The following is an 18,382-nucleotide window of genomic DNA, read 5'->3' as shown; positions in this document are numbered from 1 at the left end:
AAAGTTGTATGAGGGGAGACATTTATTGGTGAGACCGCGATACAAAAGTTGGGTAGGGAGCAATATACCAGGCATCGTTGCCGCTATTACCACAGTTATTTGACTCTTGTCGCCGACACCTTTAATTGGCGCCTTCTTAGCACCTAAGGATAATGGAGAAGATAATTGATCTGATTTAAATGTGTTTTCATGGCATTGTAATTTGTACGTGTTGATACATAGAATTTGGGGGTTTTATCGCAAGCTTTCCGTTTTTCACCCAGTTTAAAATAGACATGTTAACTCTCCAAAGGCTACCTTGAAAATGAAATCATTAAATGACCACACAAAACGTGTTTCTTGTGAATTTTATTCAGCAGTTGATACTACTAGTCGCAGACTGCGGGTCATCTCAGTGACAAAGTATACATATCACCGAGACTGAACGCGCGAAATTTAAAAAGTAGATAATCCTATAGCGTGAAAATAAAACCATTGTGATTGGTACCCTTGTAACAAATCGCGAAACTTTAACAACGTGGAATTAAACCAACTTACAGTATTTTGTATTGCTTGTAGGAATTATGAGATTGATCACTGTTCGTTATCTTCGCCTTACATTTGATATCATAATGGTGTTGTTGCTTAGCAACCAAATATATTTGAATACAAAAATAGATTATTTTAGATTTTACCAGTAAAAATCTTTGTTTTAATGTTGCAATATTTATACTATTTAGTGGAACATAATGGCAAAACGACATATTAGAAAATGATGGATATGTATATAGAGTACGAAATTTCCATTTTATGACTTTTGACCTTAATTATCTTCATTATATGTTTAGTTAAAACCCTTTTTGAAATGATTAAAATCTAGACAAAGATTATATATTTAAAATAATGTGACCTTTACTATTCATCATGCAATGTAATTATGTTTAAATTGTGTCGAATGGATGTAGCAAGGCAAATCATGGTCAAAATTATACCATGAATGTTGTTACTTAGCAACCAAAAAGATTTGTTTGCCAATAAAATTCATTAAATTGATAGTGATGTTTTTGTTGTACTGTAAAAGACACACCAGCTCATACATTTTGAACTTCCTATTTCTGATTCGATACTAGTGAGAGGGGTCGTAATATATATATATATATATATATATATATATATATATATATATATATTCCAGAGAAAAAAGATTTCAAAAATGTACACTTAAATGTCCTTTGACCCCGTAGAACTCTTTGGGGTCATGGGATAGCATGACAAATTTTATAAAAAGAATGTTCCCTGTCCAATTCGTAACAAAATTATATATGACATGCCTACCTAAAATTGTGATACACGATTCTGGGTATAGTCAGTTTTTAAGTAGAGGTAAGCTTCTGACAAACAAGTTGATGGTACAGGGGTTCAAGTCTCGATTGAAGTCAGCATTTCGCAAATTATATGGTCGTTATAACGATCTAGTTCGTCAATACAACCTATCATTGGGTCAAATGCTGTCTGACGTGTTTCATACCGATTGTTAAGCCGTTCTTGGCACGTTGATTTTGACTAGGGATAACTCCGTTTACCTGATCAGGATATAGGGATAACGGCGGGTGTGACCGGTCAACAGGGGATGCTTACTCCTCCTAGGCACCTGATCCCACCTCTTGTGTGTCCAGGGGTCCGTGTTTGCCCAACTATCTATTTTGTATTGCTTGTAGGAATTAAGAGATTGATCACTGTTCGTTATCTTCACCTTGCATGCAGATGTAATTCGATTTAAAAATATTGTCATTTAGTCTTTAAAAACCTCTAACATGTACCGGTAGAGAAAGGTCTTCCGATAGTCAGTTGGAATTCCTGTGGCCACAAATTGTGCTTCTTTTGTTAGCTTGCCAATTATTATACTTCTATGAAGTAGAATTTATTCAAAACGTTCTACATGAAAAGAAGCAATCTCTTGCTGTTGCATTCAATTCGACATCTAGATATATCGACGACCTATTATCCATTAAAAATTATAATTGTCAAAAGTTGATTCAATATATCCCAGTGACTTCGAAATAAAAGACACCACAAAGTCGTCCACTTCTGCTTTATACTTAGATATTTTATTGAAAGTAGATATCAACAGCGAACCAACCACTCAACTTGATTACAAACGAGATTACTTCAGCTTCTCCATCGTCAACTTCCATATTTATGTTCCAATATTCCATTATCACCTGCATATTGTGTTTATATCTCTCAACTGGTTCCATAAGCCCGAACTTGTTCTTCGTATGGCCAGTTTTTAAATTGAGGCAGACTATTGACAAACAAGTTAATGGTACAGGGGTTCAATAGTCTCCTTTAAAGTCAGCATTTTGAACATTCTATGGTCGTTATAACGATCTAGTTTGCCAATACAACTTATCAGCGGATCAAATGTTGTCTGACATGTTTCATACCGATATTTAGGCCGTTCTTGGCACACTGATTAGGACTAAGGGTAACTACGTTTACCTGATCAAGATATAGGGCTCACGGCGGATGTGATTGGTTGACAGGGGATGCTTACTCCTCCAAACACCTGTTCCTACCTCTTGTGTGTCCAGAGGACCGTGTTTGCCCAACTCCCTATTTCATATTGCTTGTAGGATTTATGATATTGATCACTATTCGTCATCTTCACTTTTCATCTATTAGGAATGTCGTTTTCATTCATATATCGATTCGATACTAGGAAACAGAAAAAAAGACATTACAGAATCCCCACTTCTACGTCGCTCTGATATAGTTTATCAAAAAGAGATATCAACATTAAACTAACAACTCAACTTTATGAGAAACGGGATGATTTCAGCTTCTTCATCCGTAACTTGCCATATCTTTACAGCAATATTTCAATATTACAGCATATGGTGTTTATACCACGCAACTGATTGGATACGCAAGAGCTTGTTCTGAGTATGATAAGTTTTCAAATCGGACAGGCTACTGACAAACAAGTTGATGTTAGTGGGGTTTGAACAGTCTCGTTTAAAGTCAGCATTTTACAAAGTCTGTGGTCGCTATAATGATTTAGTTTGCCAATGCAACCTACCATTGGGTCAGGTGCTGTCTGACGTGTTTCATACCGATATATAGGCCGTTCGTGGTACACTGATCTTCACTACGCATTACTCCGTTTACGTGATCAAGATGTAAGGCTCACGGTGGGTGTGACCAGCGGACATGTGATACTTACTCCTCATAACAATCTGATCCGACCTTTGGTATACCAAGAAGTCGCTGCTTCCCAATTATCTATTTTGTATTCCGTATAGGAGTTCTGAGATTGAAGACAGTTCGGTATCTTTACCTTTCTTACAAAGGGATCCTTTTAGTTGTGTTCTTAATTAGACATCTGTACATAAAAATCAGATCTACATTCAAATTAACAAGGTATTTTTGATTCAGTTGAATTCCAACGATCTATTCAAATGCCATGGGTACGTCGTAAGAATTTTAAAAAACCTAGTGAATCTCTGTTTCTCCTGTCAATGTACGATTCACAGTCAAAATGAGTAACAGTTTAAACGTGGTCTCGTAAAATGAAAAAAAATTAAATTATCTGATTAGGAATGAGATTTATTTTAAACAGACATGAGAAAAATCATACTATGAAACAATAATCTGCATAGAATGTACACATGAGCAATGCACGAGGAATAAAATGTACTTTAGTATTCTTATGTTCCTGTTACGTGACATCGAATCAATCTTGTCATACTTATATTTCCTTATGTGAAAATCAAGCAAACTATTTGCGTGTAAGTTGGTAATATTTTTCTCGTACACTCAGATGTTACAACACAGATAGACAACCATGGTGAACATTGCTGTTTGAAAATCCTTCCACAAGTGACTCATGAAGAAAAATGTACTGGTCCTGAAATAATACAAGGAACATGTATATATATATATATATATATATATATATATATATATATATATATATATATATCCTACTTCAAATCTTTCTAAATCTCAAAATTAAAGCTCTAGCAAAAGATATTTGTCATAAAAAGGAAAAAGTCAAAACCGGAAAATGTATGTAGGTATGGATCTTTCTGAGTACAGGAAAAGAAAAATTATCAGAATTTCATTATGACTTCAGATCTAAGTGCCTAAACGGTCAATCATAATTAAGAATGATTAATTTCTTCTTCAATCCAGAGTTCCCACACGGCAATTGTGGTTTAGGTTTTCATTAAGTTATGTTTGGTCAGGAAAAATATTAACAAATGTGAGAGAGAAGAATTAGACGTAAAGTACCACACCATATGTGAGATGCGGTGTAAATCGAGGATGCATTGTCAATTTTTTGATAAATATAACTATTTAAAAATTATCATCATCAAAACGTACGACTTTTTAACACTGTATATGATCATCAGCCACAATGAATTAAAAACTAGCTATTTTCCCATCATAGACCGAAGCGGTAATATTTCCGTGTTCCTTAGTAAAAGTGGTACATGGAAATATTAAAATCTTTGATCAGTCATCCTAAATATTACTTCGCTAAACTGTACTCTAATTTTACGCACATATACTACGAAATTGATGTAAAAAAAATCATGGAGTTGCTCATGAACGATGTCGAAGAAGTCTGCTCATGAACGATGTCGTAGAAGTCTTCCATCCAGCAGTGTCATGGAACTTTCATGAACGGAAATTGTGCTCCTTTGCTAATTGACCTCTTTTACATTATTATGGGGCAAAATTTATCTTCTCATTTTACATGTCAATATTTATAAACCAAAGACGCTAACGGCAAACAGACGACTCAACTTCATGATAAACAGGATTACTTCAGCTTGTTCAGCATCATATTCAAATAGGGGGTATAAAGACCAATAAGTTTTAATGGGCTTCAAATCAGCGGTTTCAAAAATAAAAGCTCGTTATAACGATGTCATTTGCTTATACAACCTATCGTTGGGTTGAATGATCGCCAAAGTGTTTCACGCCAATTGTTGTGTCGTTCCTTACATGCTGATTTTAACTGATTGAAATATAGGAATAATGGCGGTGTGAACTATCAGTAGGAGATAATCACTTCCCCCTGGGCACATAGTCCGACCTCTGGAGTTTTCTGGAGTTCATATTTACATTGTTGTAAACGTTGTTTTCGTGATAGTTCATATGAGATTGATCACTGATCGTTGTATTAACTCTTTTCTTTCATACATGTACGACAAACAACACACAAAGCGTGCAATATATGACGGAAGACGGCAAATACATGTAAATAAGTGTAGTGTAACGGCACTCAGACTGAAGTTACCGGATTAATCTGAACGTTGGGAATGGTAATGCTAGGATACCCTGAATCATGTGTTATTGACAACACATATATGGGCCTTACACACGTTTGCACAGATCCTCCGCGCTGCTGTCTTAAAGAAGCAATGTACCCCTTGACATCAATTGTTTCTTCTGCAGCGCCCTCTTCCAGGAGGTAATCGAATGAAATGAATGTTCCAGTTTTCCCAATTCCAACGCTACAAGATCAAGAATAATGATATAATAACGTGTTTCCTGGTATGAAGCTGTTTTATAATGAACTACACTGTACGTAAGAATCTCATTTCAATGATAGGTCACACCTAATTCGTATACCTGCAATGAACGACTATCGGTCCATCAGATGCAGTGAGTCCATTTCTGACCAAGTTACGGAAATAAATAAGTGACGTCGGATCAACGGGGATGGATTTGTCTGGCCAGGTGGTGAAGTGAAACTGTGTCACCTTTTTCTCCTCTTCCTGCAGTGTAATTATGTACATATATAGAGTGTTACATTTTAGAATGAATACAAGTACAGGTTAATGTTAGAAAGGGATGTGTCCGACATGGCGATATGGAGATTGATTATAAGGTATGCTAACTGTAACAGTTTTAACACATGTCAGAGAATGATTAAAGTTCAATACGCCTTGGTATGTGATGTAGAAAACAGAGGAAAGAAGCACCTGACAATGAACAACCATATATCGCAGCACGTAGTGGTCATACACATCCACATTGTCCAGTATTATGGTGTATTGACCGATGTCCAGATCCGTGTCCGGCCAGTACTTCAGACACTTCATCTGAAACACGTGGACCTCAATTGTTTAAGAGAGCAAACGGTTAGATTATTAGCGTGTTTGATTTAAAGAAAAACAATACACAGATATGTTTGATAGGGTTACTATCCAATTTTAGAGACATAACTTGAGTTTTACCTATCTGCATTCGGATAAAATGATTTAAATTTAAGCAGTATTATTCCTGCCTATTGTAATGAAGTGCATGCGTACTGTATTCATTATCCAATCATTGCTTATTGATATCAACTAATGTAAGTTTTTATGAATGGCTCTTTTAACAAAGTGACTAACGAAATGTTTGGGATCATTCACTACTGACCAATTTCATATTTTGCTTTGTAAAACAGAGCATTCTAAAATTGTGCTTTAATATAAACAGACTGTAGAATTTGTGGTTAGAACTGCAATGTTTAAATCATACCCTCACATTACTCTAAACTGTGCTAAACTGATTTGGGATTTCATATTTCAACGGTGTGATGACAAGATTTATTCTTGTGACTGAATTCAGCTCAGCAGTAACCAAATAACGGACACTGCTTTATGGATATATATGACTGAGAGTTGGGATTTTTTTTAATTGTAAACAAATGCTTTTCTTTAATTGTGTTATTGACATTTTGCCCCATAACATACTAGTCTACATATTTTCTTTCTGGATATTCGTTTGTTGTCTTTGATTAAGATTTTCTGCCATCCGGATCATATCTTAACCAATATAAAAACGCCAATCATTCAAATAGTCATTCTACTTAGTCTAAAGCAGATACCCTATCTCCTTCGTACAGATTGGTCAGCATGACGATCCTTGTGACGTCATTCTGCCAGATCATCGTCCAGAAATCATCCAACGTCTTGGGATTAAAAGGACCTATGTGTGTTTTAAGGTTTAGTGATATATTCTTAATCAATTTTGATGAAACAACCACAAATATGTGAGTTTTCTTAAAAATAGTTCTTATCCATCCAATAGCAATAAGGGTTAAAGAATTCAATTGTTTGCATCAGTGACTCGTTTTGTTTTTGAAAATGTAAATGTGTTTTCTATAATAGTGGGTCTACCTTGTGCGGCTATGTACGCCCGCTCTTTGTTGAAACCCTGAAAATAAATCATTGAAATTTGACCTCGCTTGAAAGATATAAATTCCTTGTTTGTTTGATTGTGATGGTATTTAGTGCGTGGGAAATCCATTCAAGGGAATATAACAAATGGCCTCTAGTGTTGTTGTAGCTATCGGCCAATCCGAAATCTAGGAATTATTCATTCATATTATATTACAAGTGATGTCTAGTGATTTTGTAAGTATTGTGATGACATACTTACATGTATGTAAGATGCATTGACAAAGTCATCGTTCTCATTTGCATATGTTCTCATCAATTTCACGCGATTATAATCATCTGAAAAAGGATAATCAATAGAAATAATTTCTGATTGTTGCAAGTACATATGTAAAGACAGATATTACATATCACAGGAAGTCGAATAATTGTACATTACTGTAGCAAAGAGACAGATAAAATACATTGGGACAATCGGGTATCAAACCTCAAACCTTTGATCTAATCACTAAGCTACCAAGTCTGATGTTCATCCATCTGTCTGTTTCTCTCTCTCTCTCTCTCTCTCTCTCTCTCTCTCTCTCTCTCTCTCTCTCTCTCTATATATATATATATATATATATATATCTTTCTATCTATATATCTTTCTATCTATCTACATATCTATCTATCTATCTATCTATCTATCTATCTATCTATCTATTTATTTATTTATCTATCTATTCATAAAAGCATTCTTCAAATCGAAGAAATTAATGAAAATGTTTTAGAAAAAACAACACAGAACTGTCATGCATGTCGTGAAGGTTCTTAAAATGACATAACGAGTAAGAAAGGAGTACTTAACAAATTTCTGGTTTATAAACTGGAAACGTGAGAAGAAATGTCTGTGAGATTTGAACAAGTCTTAACATTAGAATGGCGAATACTTAAGAAAAGAATTTCAGTTCTGAAAATACACGAGGACATGAACTGGGACGTTTTCCACCAACATACTTCATGAAGCACGTTAGTGCTTCCTTTAAAGATTGCTTGCGAAAAACATTGCGATTCATACAAGATGTAATTTTAGAAATTCGAATCTATTTTTTAATAATCACAATGATCAAAGAAAACGTCAGAAACGCCGCACATGTCCTTAAGTGTGTACTCACACGGATAAATTCCTTTGTATCGGTTCCCCTTTCTGCTGGAAGCCTTCAGAGCATTGGAATATGACTCTAGTAGTCCAGTAGGAAGTTCCTATAATCAACCAGAAAGATGCAAATACATTAAATTCAGTATGATGGAAAAAGATCAGAGTTTATTTCATTCATTTAATGATACAATATACATGTACGACTTATTGAGTGTTGTACATGTTTTCATGAAGAGAAAATAGGTTTGTGTTTTTCTCATTATCAGAAAATATGCTATAAATGCTTTGTTGACTTAGTAAGTCCTTGATGAATAGGTAAAGTACTGAATTTATGATAAAACTGAATACAAACATCGAATTCTTTCTCCAGTATTCCGTTGCTTCTTTTTTCTGGTAATTCTCTGATGAACTGATCAACGGAGACCCTTTGTGACGTCAGATTACTGTACTCTACGGTGATGATTTCATCCTCAACATCGCCAACCTCGTTCTGGGGAATCTCCTCTAGTTCGGATTCAGTTCTTGATTCTACTCGATGGAATTCCACGGAAAAGACATTTTCCTCATTTGTTTTTACTTTTTGTGTTTTCGCTCTTAAAAGAACACAAATGGTAGGCAATTTACAAATTTTAAGACAAGAAACAGCAATTCAGAATTATTATTCTATGTACGGTATATTCCTACATATTGCTGAGAAATATGTATTTGCACATCATCAACAGAGAACCCGCAAATCCATGTTCTCACGACTTGTCATCTACGATTCATTTCGCGATGTTAACTATTCTCGTAAAATAAGGAATCTTCAACAATGCACATTGCTCCATTAGGATTTGCAAATGTACTTAATTGTACAACCCATACTCATTATACAGCCGCAACATGATGGAGTCAGTTTAATCAACAATTAAATAGGTTGTCTATGGATATTTCTTTTTTTTTTTTTCATTGTCAATGAAACATCAATTATTGAAATCGCTCGGTAATCTGTGAAAGGATTACCCTTTTTTAAAGAAGAAAACCACAGTAAAGACCAAAAACACAGCCAACACCACGAGAACAGATAGTAAAATGATGGATCGAGTCTGATCTCCACTGTTGGACCCAACATCTGAAGAAATAAGTTATTTCCATGTATTTTCACATTACTCATACAACATATACATTTCCAAATAATATCGACGTACAATACTGCATGCTGGATTGTAATACTATTCTTCAGCAAACAATTCACTGCATACTAATAGAGTATTGTCATGCTGGTTATAAGATGTTAGAGTATACCTTGTCTCACGTCAATTCCCTTAGTAATATATGTCTCTTCATCAGAGGCGATGTTGTGTGTAGTAATTTGCTTTTTCCAATCTAAAAATTACCAGTTTTTAGTATTTGTTTTTAAACTATATTATTTGACTAATATTTGTATAGTGAAAACCGCAGGGGTGTGGATCCGTTGAAAGTATAGGATCAAAAGGCATGGAAGTTTACAATATTCATTTACGAAACCGTACATGAACTGAATGCTCAATGAAACCAAATACTATAAATTGTAGCAAAAAGTCCTATACATCTTGAAGATTTGTAATTTTTAGCCGAGTTGCAACGAATTTGAACTCGGCTATGGGTTTGGTGATGCGGACCGGCGGGCGGATGGGCGGTTGGGCGTCAACAAATGGTTTCTGGATCACAACTCGAAAAGTTTACAATCTAATCAAAAAGTGTAAATCCGAATCAAATGAAACTTTGATATATTGTTGGGTACCAGGAAAGAACGACTCCTGTTCATTATAGAGAAAAATGGTCAAAGGTCGAGGTCACAGTGACCGAATATAGAATGAAAATTTCAGAAATATTTAGTTTCCGGATGATAACTCAGGAAGGTTAAATCTGAATCAAATGATACTTAAAGCTATTGTTATGTACCAGGTAATGAAGACCTATATTTATTTTAGATAAAATAGGTCAAAGGTCAAGGTCACAATGACCGAAAATAGATTTACCCCCCAAAAAAAAAATTCAGGATAACTCGAAAATTTTTAATTTGAATGAAATGAAACTTGGATATATTGTTGGACACCAGCAAAGTAAGGCCCCTATTTTGGAGAAAAAAGTCAAAGGTCAAGGTCACAGTGACAAAGGTCAAGGTCATAGTGACTGAAAATAGATTGAAAACTTTAGACAAATATGGTTTCTGAACAGTAACTCGAAAAGTTTAAAACTAAAATTAGTTCTTCAAAATTATAAATATGCCACATCATTCCTGACTTTACAATGTATCCCATGCAACTCGGCTCATGCACCCCTGGGTGCATATATTGATTTTTATTTCAAAAATTGTCTATAGAACGCATGTTCAATGTAACCTAATGAAATATGTTATCATAGTTGCTTTCATTATTAACACAAATTGGAACTAGCTTCTCAAATATGAATTCATTTTATATAATTAAGCATGTGAACAAGTGAATATAACGAACAGTGATCAATCTCATCAATCCTACAAAAGAATCAAAATAAGAAATGGCCAAGGAGTAAGCCTTCTTCTCTGTTGACGAGTTATGTCCACCTTAAGTCCTTTATCGTAGTCAGGTAAACAGATTAACCCGTAGTCAAATTAAATATAAAGGAAGGCCTAACAATTGCTGAAAAGGTAAATATAACAAACAGTAATAAATCATATATATCCTACTGTTATGGATCCGAATAAACGCTCTGAATAGAAGAAATTAATCACAAATATACTCAAAAATTTAAACAATTTATTTCAAATTATTGAAAACAAAATATATAAATAACAATTTACTAACTTACAATATACATACATTATCAGTGTTCAATGCTGGTTAAATGTCGAGCTGAATTTCCGCACAAAACTGTCGCAATTCGGCTGTCAAGTCCAACCAAAGAAATCACCAGATGTAGCTTAATATATCCTAATCGAGTGTCTAATACCACACAATGTACTTATGTATGCTAAAATAACGTTTCCAGAGGTGTTATTTTTACGACTTCAATAAAAAGAGTTATGTCAAAACAAGTGTTACCGTCATTTTTATATTTAACTGACAAGCATCAGGTGTCAATTAAGTACGAATTTAGTACACAACACCTCCTAAAAAGTTCGAATGACATGATTCTCCACAATTCAAAACCTGAATGGATATACACAAGCACATCAAATCAAAGCAACAAAACAAAACAAAAACATAGTACACTCATGACACGCTTGATAAGGTATCTGTAATAACATTGTCTTTGCCTTTGATATGTCTAATATCAATATGATACTCGTGCAACAATAAACTCCATCTCGTGACTCAAAAAATTACTACACGCTAACAGGGTGATATCAGGCTGATTATTAAATATTAGAACATACCTTGTATGACGTCCATCTCCTGAGTAATAGTTGTGTCTTCGCCAGACGCTGATTGGTTTGTAACCATTTCTGTTTTCCAATTTTCACATATACCTGTCCCCTGGTCACACATCGAGTTCAAACAGTTTGCTGGGCATGTGTGCTGACAGAAATCCCCGTAGAACGGCCCATGACATTGGTAACATACACCAGTTATAGGACTACAGGATATACACTCTGCTTTGCATTTAGCGCAGTCTGGTCCGTAGTGGTTTTCAGGACAAATTAAAAGGATATTTTCATCACAGTAAGACAAACAATAATTTGATAGGCTTTATGTTTTTGATCTTCTCCTTCATACATTTTCGTAAAATAATTGTAAATAGAATAATAGAATTTTATCTCTAATAATCAACACGGTTTTTCAGAGATCATTTTGCTACTATTATTTGCTATAAACTAGCGAAATATATTTTATTGTTGTGCCAAGATATGCTTTGTATAATTTCAATTGATGTCAAATTGAAAGGTCTCTTGAATTTCCCATTAATTATTTAGATCGATGAATATGATAGAGGAGAACATCAAAGATATATCACTAAAGAAGTTTTGACGGATGTAATTATGGAATTATATTTACTTATGGGGTACACCTCAAAAATCCTCATTGATGTATCATCTCTTCGTTTTATTACAATTGTATCCCCTGTCATTTCTCTGTAGCATTCCAAAGCTTTGTTGTTTCTCTTTAAGTAATTTGGTCCAGTAAAACTGAAATTCCGACACAATGTGGACGGATTGGTTGTTTGGCCACCATCTTTAACGTATACGTCATAATTCCCTGATATAAGAGATCATTTTTCAAATCAATACGATATCATACATTGAAGAGTGTAGTGCAGGTTTTACTGATGACATTATAATCAACAACGTTAGGCTAATAAAAAGAATGAATTTTTGTAAACTATAGCTCAGATCTTTATGACAACAATGACGAAATTATTCCTTTAATAGGCATAATGGAAATAGTTCCTGACATAAAAATTATCAGACTACATACACATCTTTATATTACATGGGATGCTTACTCCTCCTAGGCACCAGATCCCACCTCTGGTATACCCAGGTGTCCGTGTTTGCCCAACTCTCTGTTTTGTATTCCTTATAGGAGTTATGAAATTGATCACTGTTCCTTATCTTTGCCCTTTATTTGGTACGTTGTTTTACCATGACAAAAAATAATTACAGATCAAGTCTTTTTGCTCAGTTATGACCCTCAAACTTAGAAAATTAACTCACATATTCGGTTTTCCGCACTTTTTTCTTCATGCTTGGATATTTTCATTTTATATTTAGGGGTTCCAACAGTCTCGCTTAAAATCAGCATTTCGCAAATTGTATGGTCGTTATTGCGATCTAGTTTGCCATTACAACATATCATTGACTGAAATGCTGTCTGACGTTTTTCATGCCGATTGTTAGGCCTTTCTTGGCACACTGATTTCGACTACGGATAACTCCATTTATCTTATCAAGATATAGGGCTCACGGCGGATGTGACCGGTCGACAGGGGATGCTTACTCCTCCTAGGCACCTGATCCCACATCTGGTGTGTACAGGGGTCCGTGTTTGCCCAACCATCTTTTTTATATTGTTAATAGGAGTTATGAAATTGATCACTGTTCGTTATTTTCACCTTTCATCATACCACATTATCAAGCTGTATGCTTTACGTTGGATCTATCAAAATTGCTCACTCTTCCTATGTACCTGATCCCATCTCTGATATATGCAGGGGTCCATGTGTGCCCTACTTTAACTTTGGTTTCTTTCTGGTATTTATGAGGTTGATCAAAGTTCTTCACTCTGCAGTGAGCTTACCTATTTTCACATTTTTCATTATATTATATTCTGAAAATGTTTATCCTTTTAATTAATCAAGCACACCTTGTGAAATCAAGAAGTTGATATTTAATCAAATTGATATATTTCAAATTCAATTTATGGACAGGTGAAGATAACGAACAGTGGTCATTTTATAAATCCAACAAAGAATACAAAATCAAGAGTTGGGCAAACGCAAACCCCTGTACATTACAAAAGGTGGGATCAGGTGCCTAGGAGAAGTAAACATCCCCTGTCGACCGGATACACCTGCCTTGAGCCCTCTTGTTGAGGTAAACTAAGTAATCCGTAGTAAAAAGATTAGTGTGTAAGAAACGGCCTTATATTTGGTATGAACCACGCCAGACAGCATTTGACCCAATGACAGGTTTGATTGGTAAACTATATCGTTAAAATGACCATAGAAGTTTCAAAATGCTGACTTTAAACGAGACTGATGACAATGTTGTGTCATGAACTTGTTTGTCAGTATCCTGATATAGAATGATATTTAACGATGGTAATGAATGATAGGTCACTAATAGTTACACCGATAATATTATCCCTAGATATAACGAGTGGTGATCAATCTCAAGTAAGATCGGAAAAGGATATTAGGGTAAACATGGATCCCGGAAACACCAGATGTGTGATCAGGTGCCTAGGTGTTGACCGGTCACATGCGCCGTGAATATTATCGGTATTGATCTTGTTAAATCATAATGACTTATCAAAAATATACCTCCTCTGATTGATACGAGTATCCATTTCATCAGATAGTTTTTATCCAGTTTCAGGAACCAAGATGCCTGGTCATCTTCGTTTGAATTGTAATATGTGACTATGTCCCCATCTAAGGCTTTGGAAATTGGTTCCAAAAAATCCGTATGATTTAGTATCATTGTTTTACTTAAACGAGAAAATCCTAAATGAAGATGGGAAGATAATGAAGCATAAGGAAATAAAATTTACGCTTTTTGTCATTGAATTTATGAAGTATTCGTTATCATTTAGACAATATATATCAATCAAAACGTTCGTTAATATTATGATAAAATCATGATTTATGTAGAGATAGTAAGAAGAAAAAATGAATGATACACATAGAGGATGGTATCTCTACGTAAATTAGGATTCTATCCCTCCATATTTACCGAAAGGTTTAACTTCAAATAGTTTCAATGGTCCATTTCCTATTTGACGAATAATAATTCTATTCCTCTTCCAAGTGACAACATTAGGATATTCACATGTCATCAATTGTTGATATGATTTTCGATTACTTCCTTCTGGTATACACATATGCTTCGAAGACTGTATACCATCACTATGTACAACATACATTTGATATTCCGCTTTAGAAAATAGAAAAAAAACCTATATAATCTTAGAACGATATATTGATTGAATAATACTGGCGAAATGGAGAAAAAGTATGAAATTGTTATTACCAGTACCAACGATGACAAAGAAATATTTAATGATATCAGTGTTTTCCAGTTCAACAGACCACGACTGGTTAATCCTATCATTGGTCAGAGAGAAGGTATTAATGTCTTCATCGCATCCAAGATTGGCATTAAAAGATCCGTTGGTAGACGACTGCTGAGCTTCTTTACACACAAATGATGGCGAGGATCCTAAATATGTATGAAAGAACTGAAATTGTGCTTGAGAATTGTAAAGTATGGTGCAAATAGCTGGGAATATATACCAGAGACCATGGAAATTAACACTATAAAATTTCGGTTATAGAGATGAGAGATATCCCCAGTCTTCACGATGAATGATCGCAATATGTCTATTAAAACGATATGTCGAGAAATGCGATCGTTAAAAAAGAAAGAAAAGCGTTTCCAACCAAGCTTTCTGGAAAACCTTGAAATATAAAAGTACAATTCGCTTTACACATTACCCTAAACCAAAGAGGATTTGCATTGGATAAGTAAGTGTCAGTTGTCATTTAAATTAAATGTGCAAGGCCTAGCAAGTGGAAAACGAATTAATTTCCTGTTAAAATGTATGCATTTCTGTTATTGACCCAATACTTCGTTTGGTTTTCTTACGACTTTCACAAACAAAATAATAAAGCATTTCTGTGCATCATGAAATAAATTGTTTCCATTGGCTTTTTCACATTTTTTATATCTACCGTATTCATACTAGGCTCTTTCTTTTTGGAAAGTTATCGGAGATGAATTGACTAAACTGATTTGAAGATGATTACTTACCTAGTAATCCATTGAGGAAAGTTACATAGAAATATATAATCCATAAGTAGTAGAGCTTAAAAGTCAACATGATTTTCGTGATACTCACACACAACCATAAAATGAAATGAAATATTGAACGGCATCGGCATTTCCTCAGGAAAGAAAACCTTTGATACGCGCGATTATGAAGGAATATTTCCCCTTGTTTTCTAATGACACTTTGATAATGCTAATCAAACTTCCGTCCGCCTCAAAATTTCATTACTGATATAAATTCAAAGTACTTTAATTTTCCTCTTCTAATCCATCATTAACAGCTGAAGATAAGGAATAGTGATAAACCCATAACTCATAAATGGAATATAAAACTAAGAGTAGGGAAAACGCGGATTCTAGATATGCCATAGCTGTATGAAACATACAATTGTTCTTTAGGCATTGATAAATCAAAATAGAAAATTCAAAGATATGAAAATTGACAGTAGGTATATAATATACTTTTGAATTTGTTGAATGAAAACTCAAATACGTGTCTATCTCATATGAGATTGATCACTTTCCCATACACAAATATGACGCATACATGAAGTTAAGAAATTTAAATTCAGATGGCTAGGAGGAGTCACCATCCCCTTTCAATCGCTTACACCCGCCGTAAGTCCCATATCTTGATTAGATAAATGGAGTAATCCGTAGTTAAAACTGATAAAGTATCTCGTATAATCTTGGTTTAATTCCACATCTGGTCATTGAACATATACTCTAAGTTTCCATTCAAAGACGAAATCATTCAATTCAAATACATTTGATATCCCAGACAAGGGGATGCATGTATATCAGATACTATACCTACCTGTATACTGGATTCAAACACTTCACAAAACCTCGCAGGATCCAGTGACTGTTCTACCGAGCCCATATATTTACTTTATCAGTAATAAGACGTTATAGATGTTTTCATCAACGGAGTCGACTGTGGTCAAATACTTCTAATTTATAATGTAAAAAATTTGTACTTTGAAGATAATTGGATAATTATGAAATGTGTAATGATATGAGTAGTGTTCATACAGATAACGTAAACTAAGGTAATTATGAGGTGGAAATTTAGTGTCAAAGAGTACCAAATTGGAAGCGTGAAGATCATGGACAGCAATCACACCAATTCTATAGATTACACAAATTCTTACAACATTAATATAGCTCTATTTTAAATCAATTTCGCATTAATTTCAAATTTTGTAATCGTACTGATACTCCAACCGCCCTTTCAAAAGCCGTATTTTTACAAAATCATGCTTCACGTTTTGCTATAGACACATTTGATATACCAGTATATGGGTGGATGAATATAAGTTACGTACCTACATGTATAATAGATTTCCAAACTTCACAAGAACCGATACCATTACAATGATATATTTCTGGATCCATTAAATATAAAACTTATACGGTACCAATTTTGATGCACCAGATGCGCATTTCGACAAATAATGTCTCTTTAGTGATGCGCAAGTCCAAATTTAGGAAATTCGAAATAACAATAAACTTGTAAGAGCTAAAAGGAGAACTAGAGTGCCAAAACTGGAGCCAAATTCGTCCAAGGATAAGAGCTATGCATGAGGGAGATAATCCTTAATTTTGAAATGAATTTCTAAATTTTATAACAGCAATTAAATATACATCCGTATGTTCAAGCTAGTAACGAGGTACTTAGCTAATGGGCTGTAGATATCCTTGGGAACTAACAGTTCATCAGCAGAGGCCTAGACCTAGGGGTCGTAATGTAAAAGTTATACGGTACCAATTTTGATGCACCAGATGTTCAAGCAAACCCCTATTTCTGCTCCTGACGATAATGTTAACAGCTATGATGGAGAAACGTCAAATGTACTGTTCCAAACATATAACAGAAGTGGTGTTAATCATATTACGATTTTAAAACATTCTAAAGAAATTTTAGCAAATTTGAAATCGAAAAATCAACAACATAGAAACGTATTAATATTTAACACTTTACATGACTATCCCTCACGATAAAGTAAATACTAGTCTTTTTAACATCATAGACAGTTACTTCCTCAAATAAGTGGAAAAAGGAAATATTCATATCTAGTGATCAGACATCCAAAAACTACTTTGTTAAACACTACTTTGATTTACACACAGGTACTATGAAGTTGAAACAAAGAATATGCTGGCGTTCTCTATTGACAACATCTTCGTAGTCATTGGTGATCAGGTCTTCCGATAATGAGTTGGAATTCCCCTGGCCACGAATTTTGCTTCTTTTGTTACCTGGCCATTTTTAATACTCCTATGAAGCAGAATTCATTCAAAAGGTTCGACGTGAAAGGAAATAATCTCTTGCTGTTGCCTTCAATTCGACATTTAGATATACATGTATCTACTACATATTATCCCTTAGAAATGATAATTTTCATTGAAATGTTGATTCAATATATCCCAGTGACCTCGAAATAAAGGACACCACAGAGTCGTCCACTTCTGCTTTATACTTAGACATGTTAATGAAATAAGATATTAACAGCAAACTACTCACTCAACTTGATAACAAATGGGATGACTTCAGGGTGTCCATCGTCAACTTCCATATTTATGTAGCAA

At 34.4% G+C, this 18,382-nt stretch overlaps 1 protein-coding gene and 1 long non-coding RNA gene across 5 annotated transcripts; one reads left to right on the top strand and one right to left on the bottom strand.

Annotated features, from left to right (window-relative positions):
• Window positions 1-3,567: 3,567 nt before the first annotated feature.
• Window positions 3,568-11,789, bottom strand: LOC130046508 (tyrosine-protein phosphatase non-receptor type 7-like). 4 transcript variants are annotated; one of them, XM_056144265.1, is made up of 12 exons: window positions 11,678-11,789; window positions 9,583-9,663; window positions 9,301-9,409; window positions 8,651-8,891; window positions 8,315-8,402; window positions 7,423-7,499; window positions 7,161-7,197; window positions 6,869-6,969; window positions 5,979-6,098; window positions 5,626-5,771; window positions 5,372-5,507; window positions 3,568-3,889 (listed from the first exon to the last, which is right to left on the bottom strand). In XM_056144265.1, exons 1-12 carry the CDS (start codon window positions 11,787-11,789, stop codon window positions 3,806-3,808), a joined length of 1,332 nt encoding a protein of 443 aa, XP_056000240.1. In that variant the 3' UTR covers window positions 3,568-3,805. The 4 variants fall into 4 exon arrangements, with proteins under 4 accessions (XP_056000240.1, XP_056000239.1, XP_056000241.1 ...); XM_056144264.1 differs by having other exon boundaries at window positions 5,376-5,507; XM_056144266.1 differs by having other exon boundaries at window positions 5,421-5,507.
• A 119-nt stretch (window positions 11,790-11,908) lies between these two features.
• LOC125656065 (uncharacterized) lies at window positions 11,909-15,177 on the top strand. Its single transcript, XR_007363010.2, has 3 exons — window positions 11,909-11,963; window positions 13,669-13,834; window positions 15,042-15,177. It is a non-coding gene; the product is annotated as an uncharacterized LOC125656065 (long non-coding RNA).
• Window positions 15,178-18,382: the final 3,205 nt, after the last annotated feature.

Source organism: Ostrea edulis, chromosome 7 (assembly GCF_947568905.1).
Source record: "Ostrea edulis chromosome 7, xbOstEdul1.1, whole genome shotgun sequence".
Taxonomy (NCBI): domain Eukaryota; kingdom Metazoa; phylum Mollusca; class Bivalvia; order Ostreida; family Ostreidae; genus Ostrea; species Ostrea edulis.
This window is presented reverse-complemented; position numbering and strand designations above follow the sequence as displayed.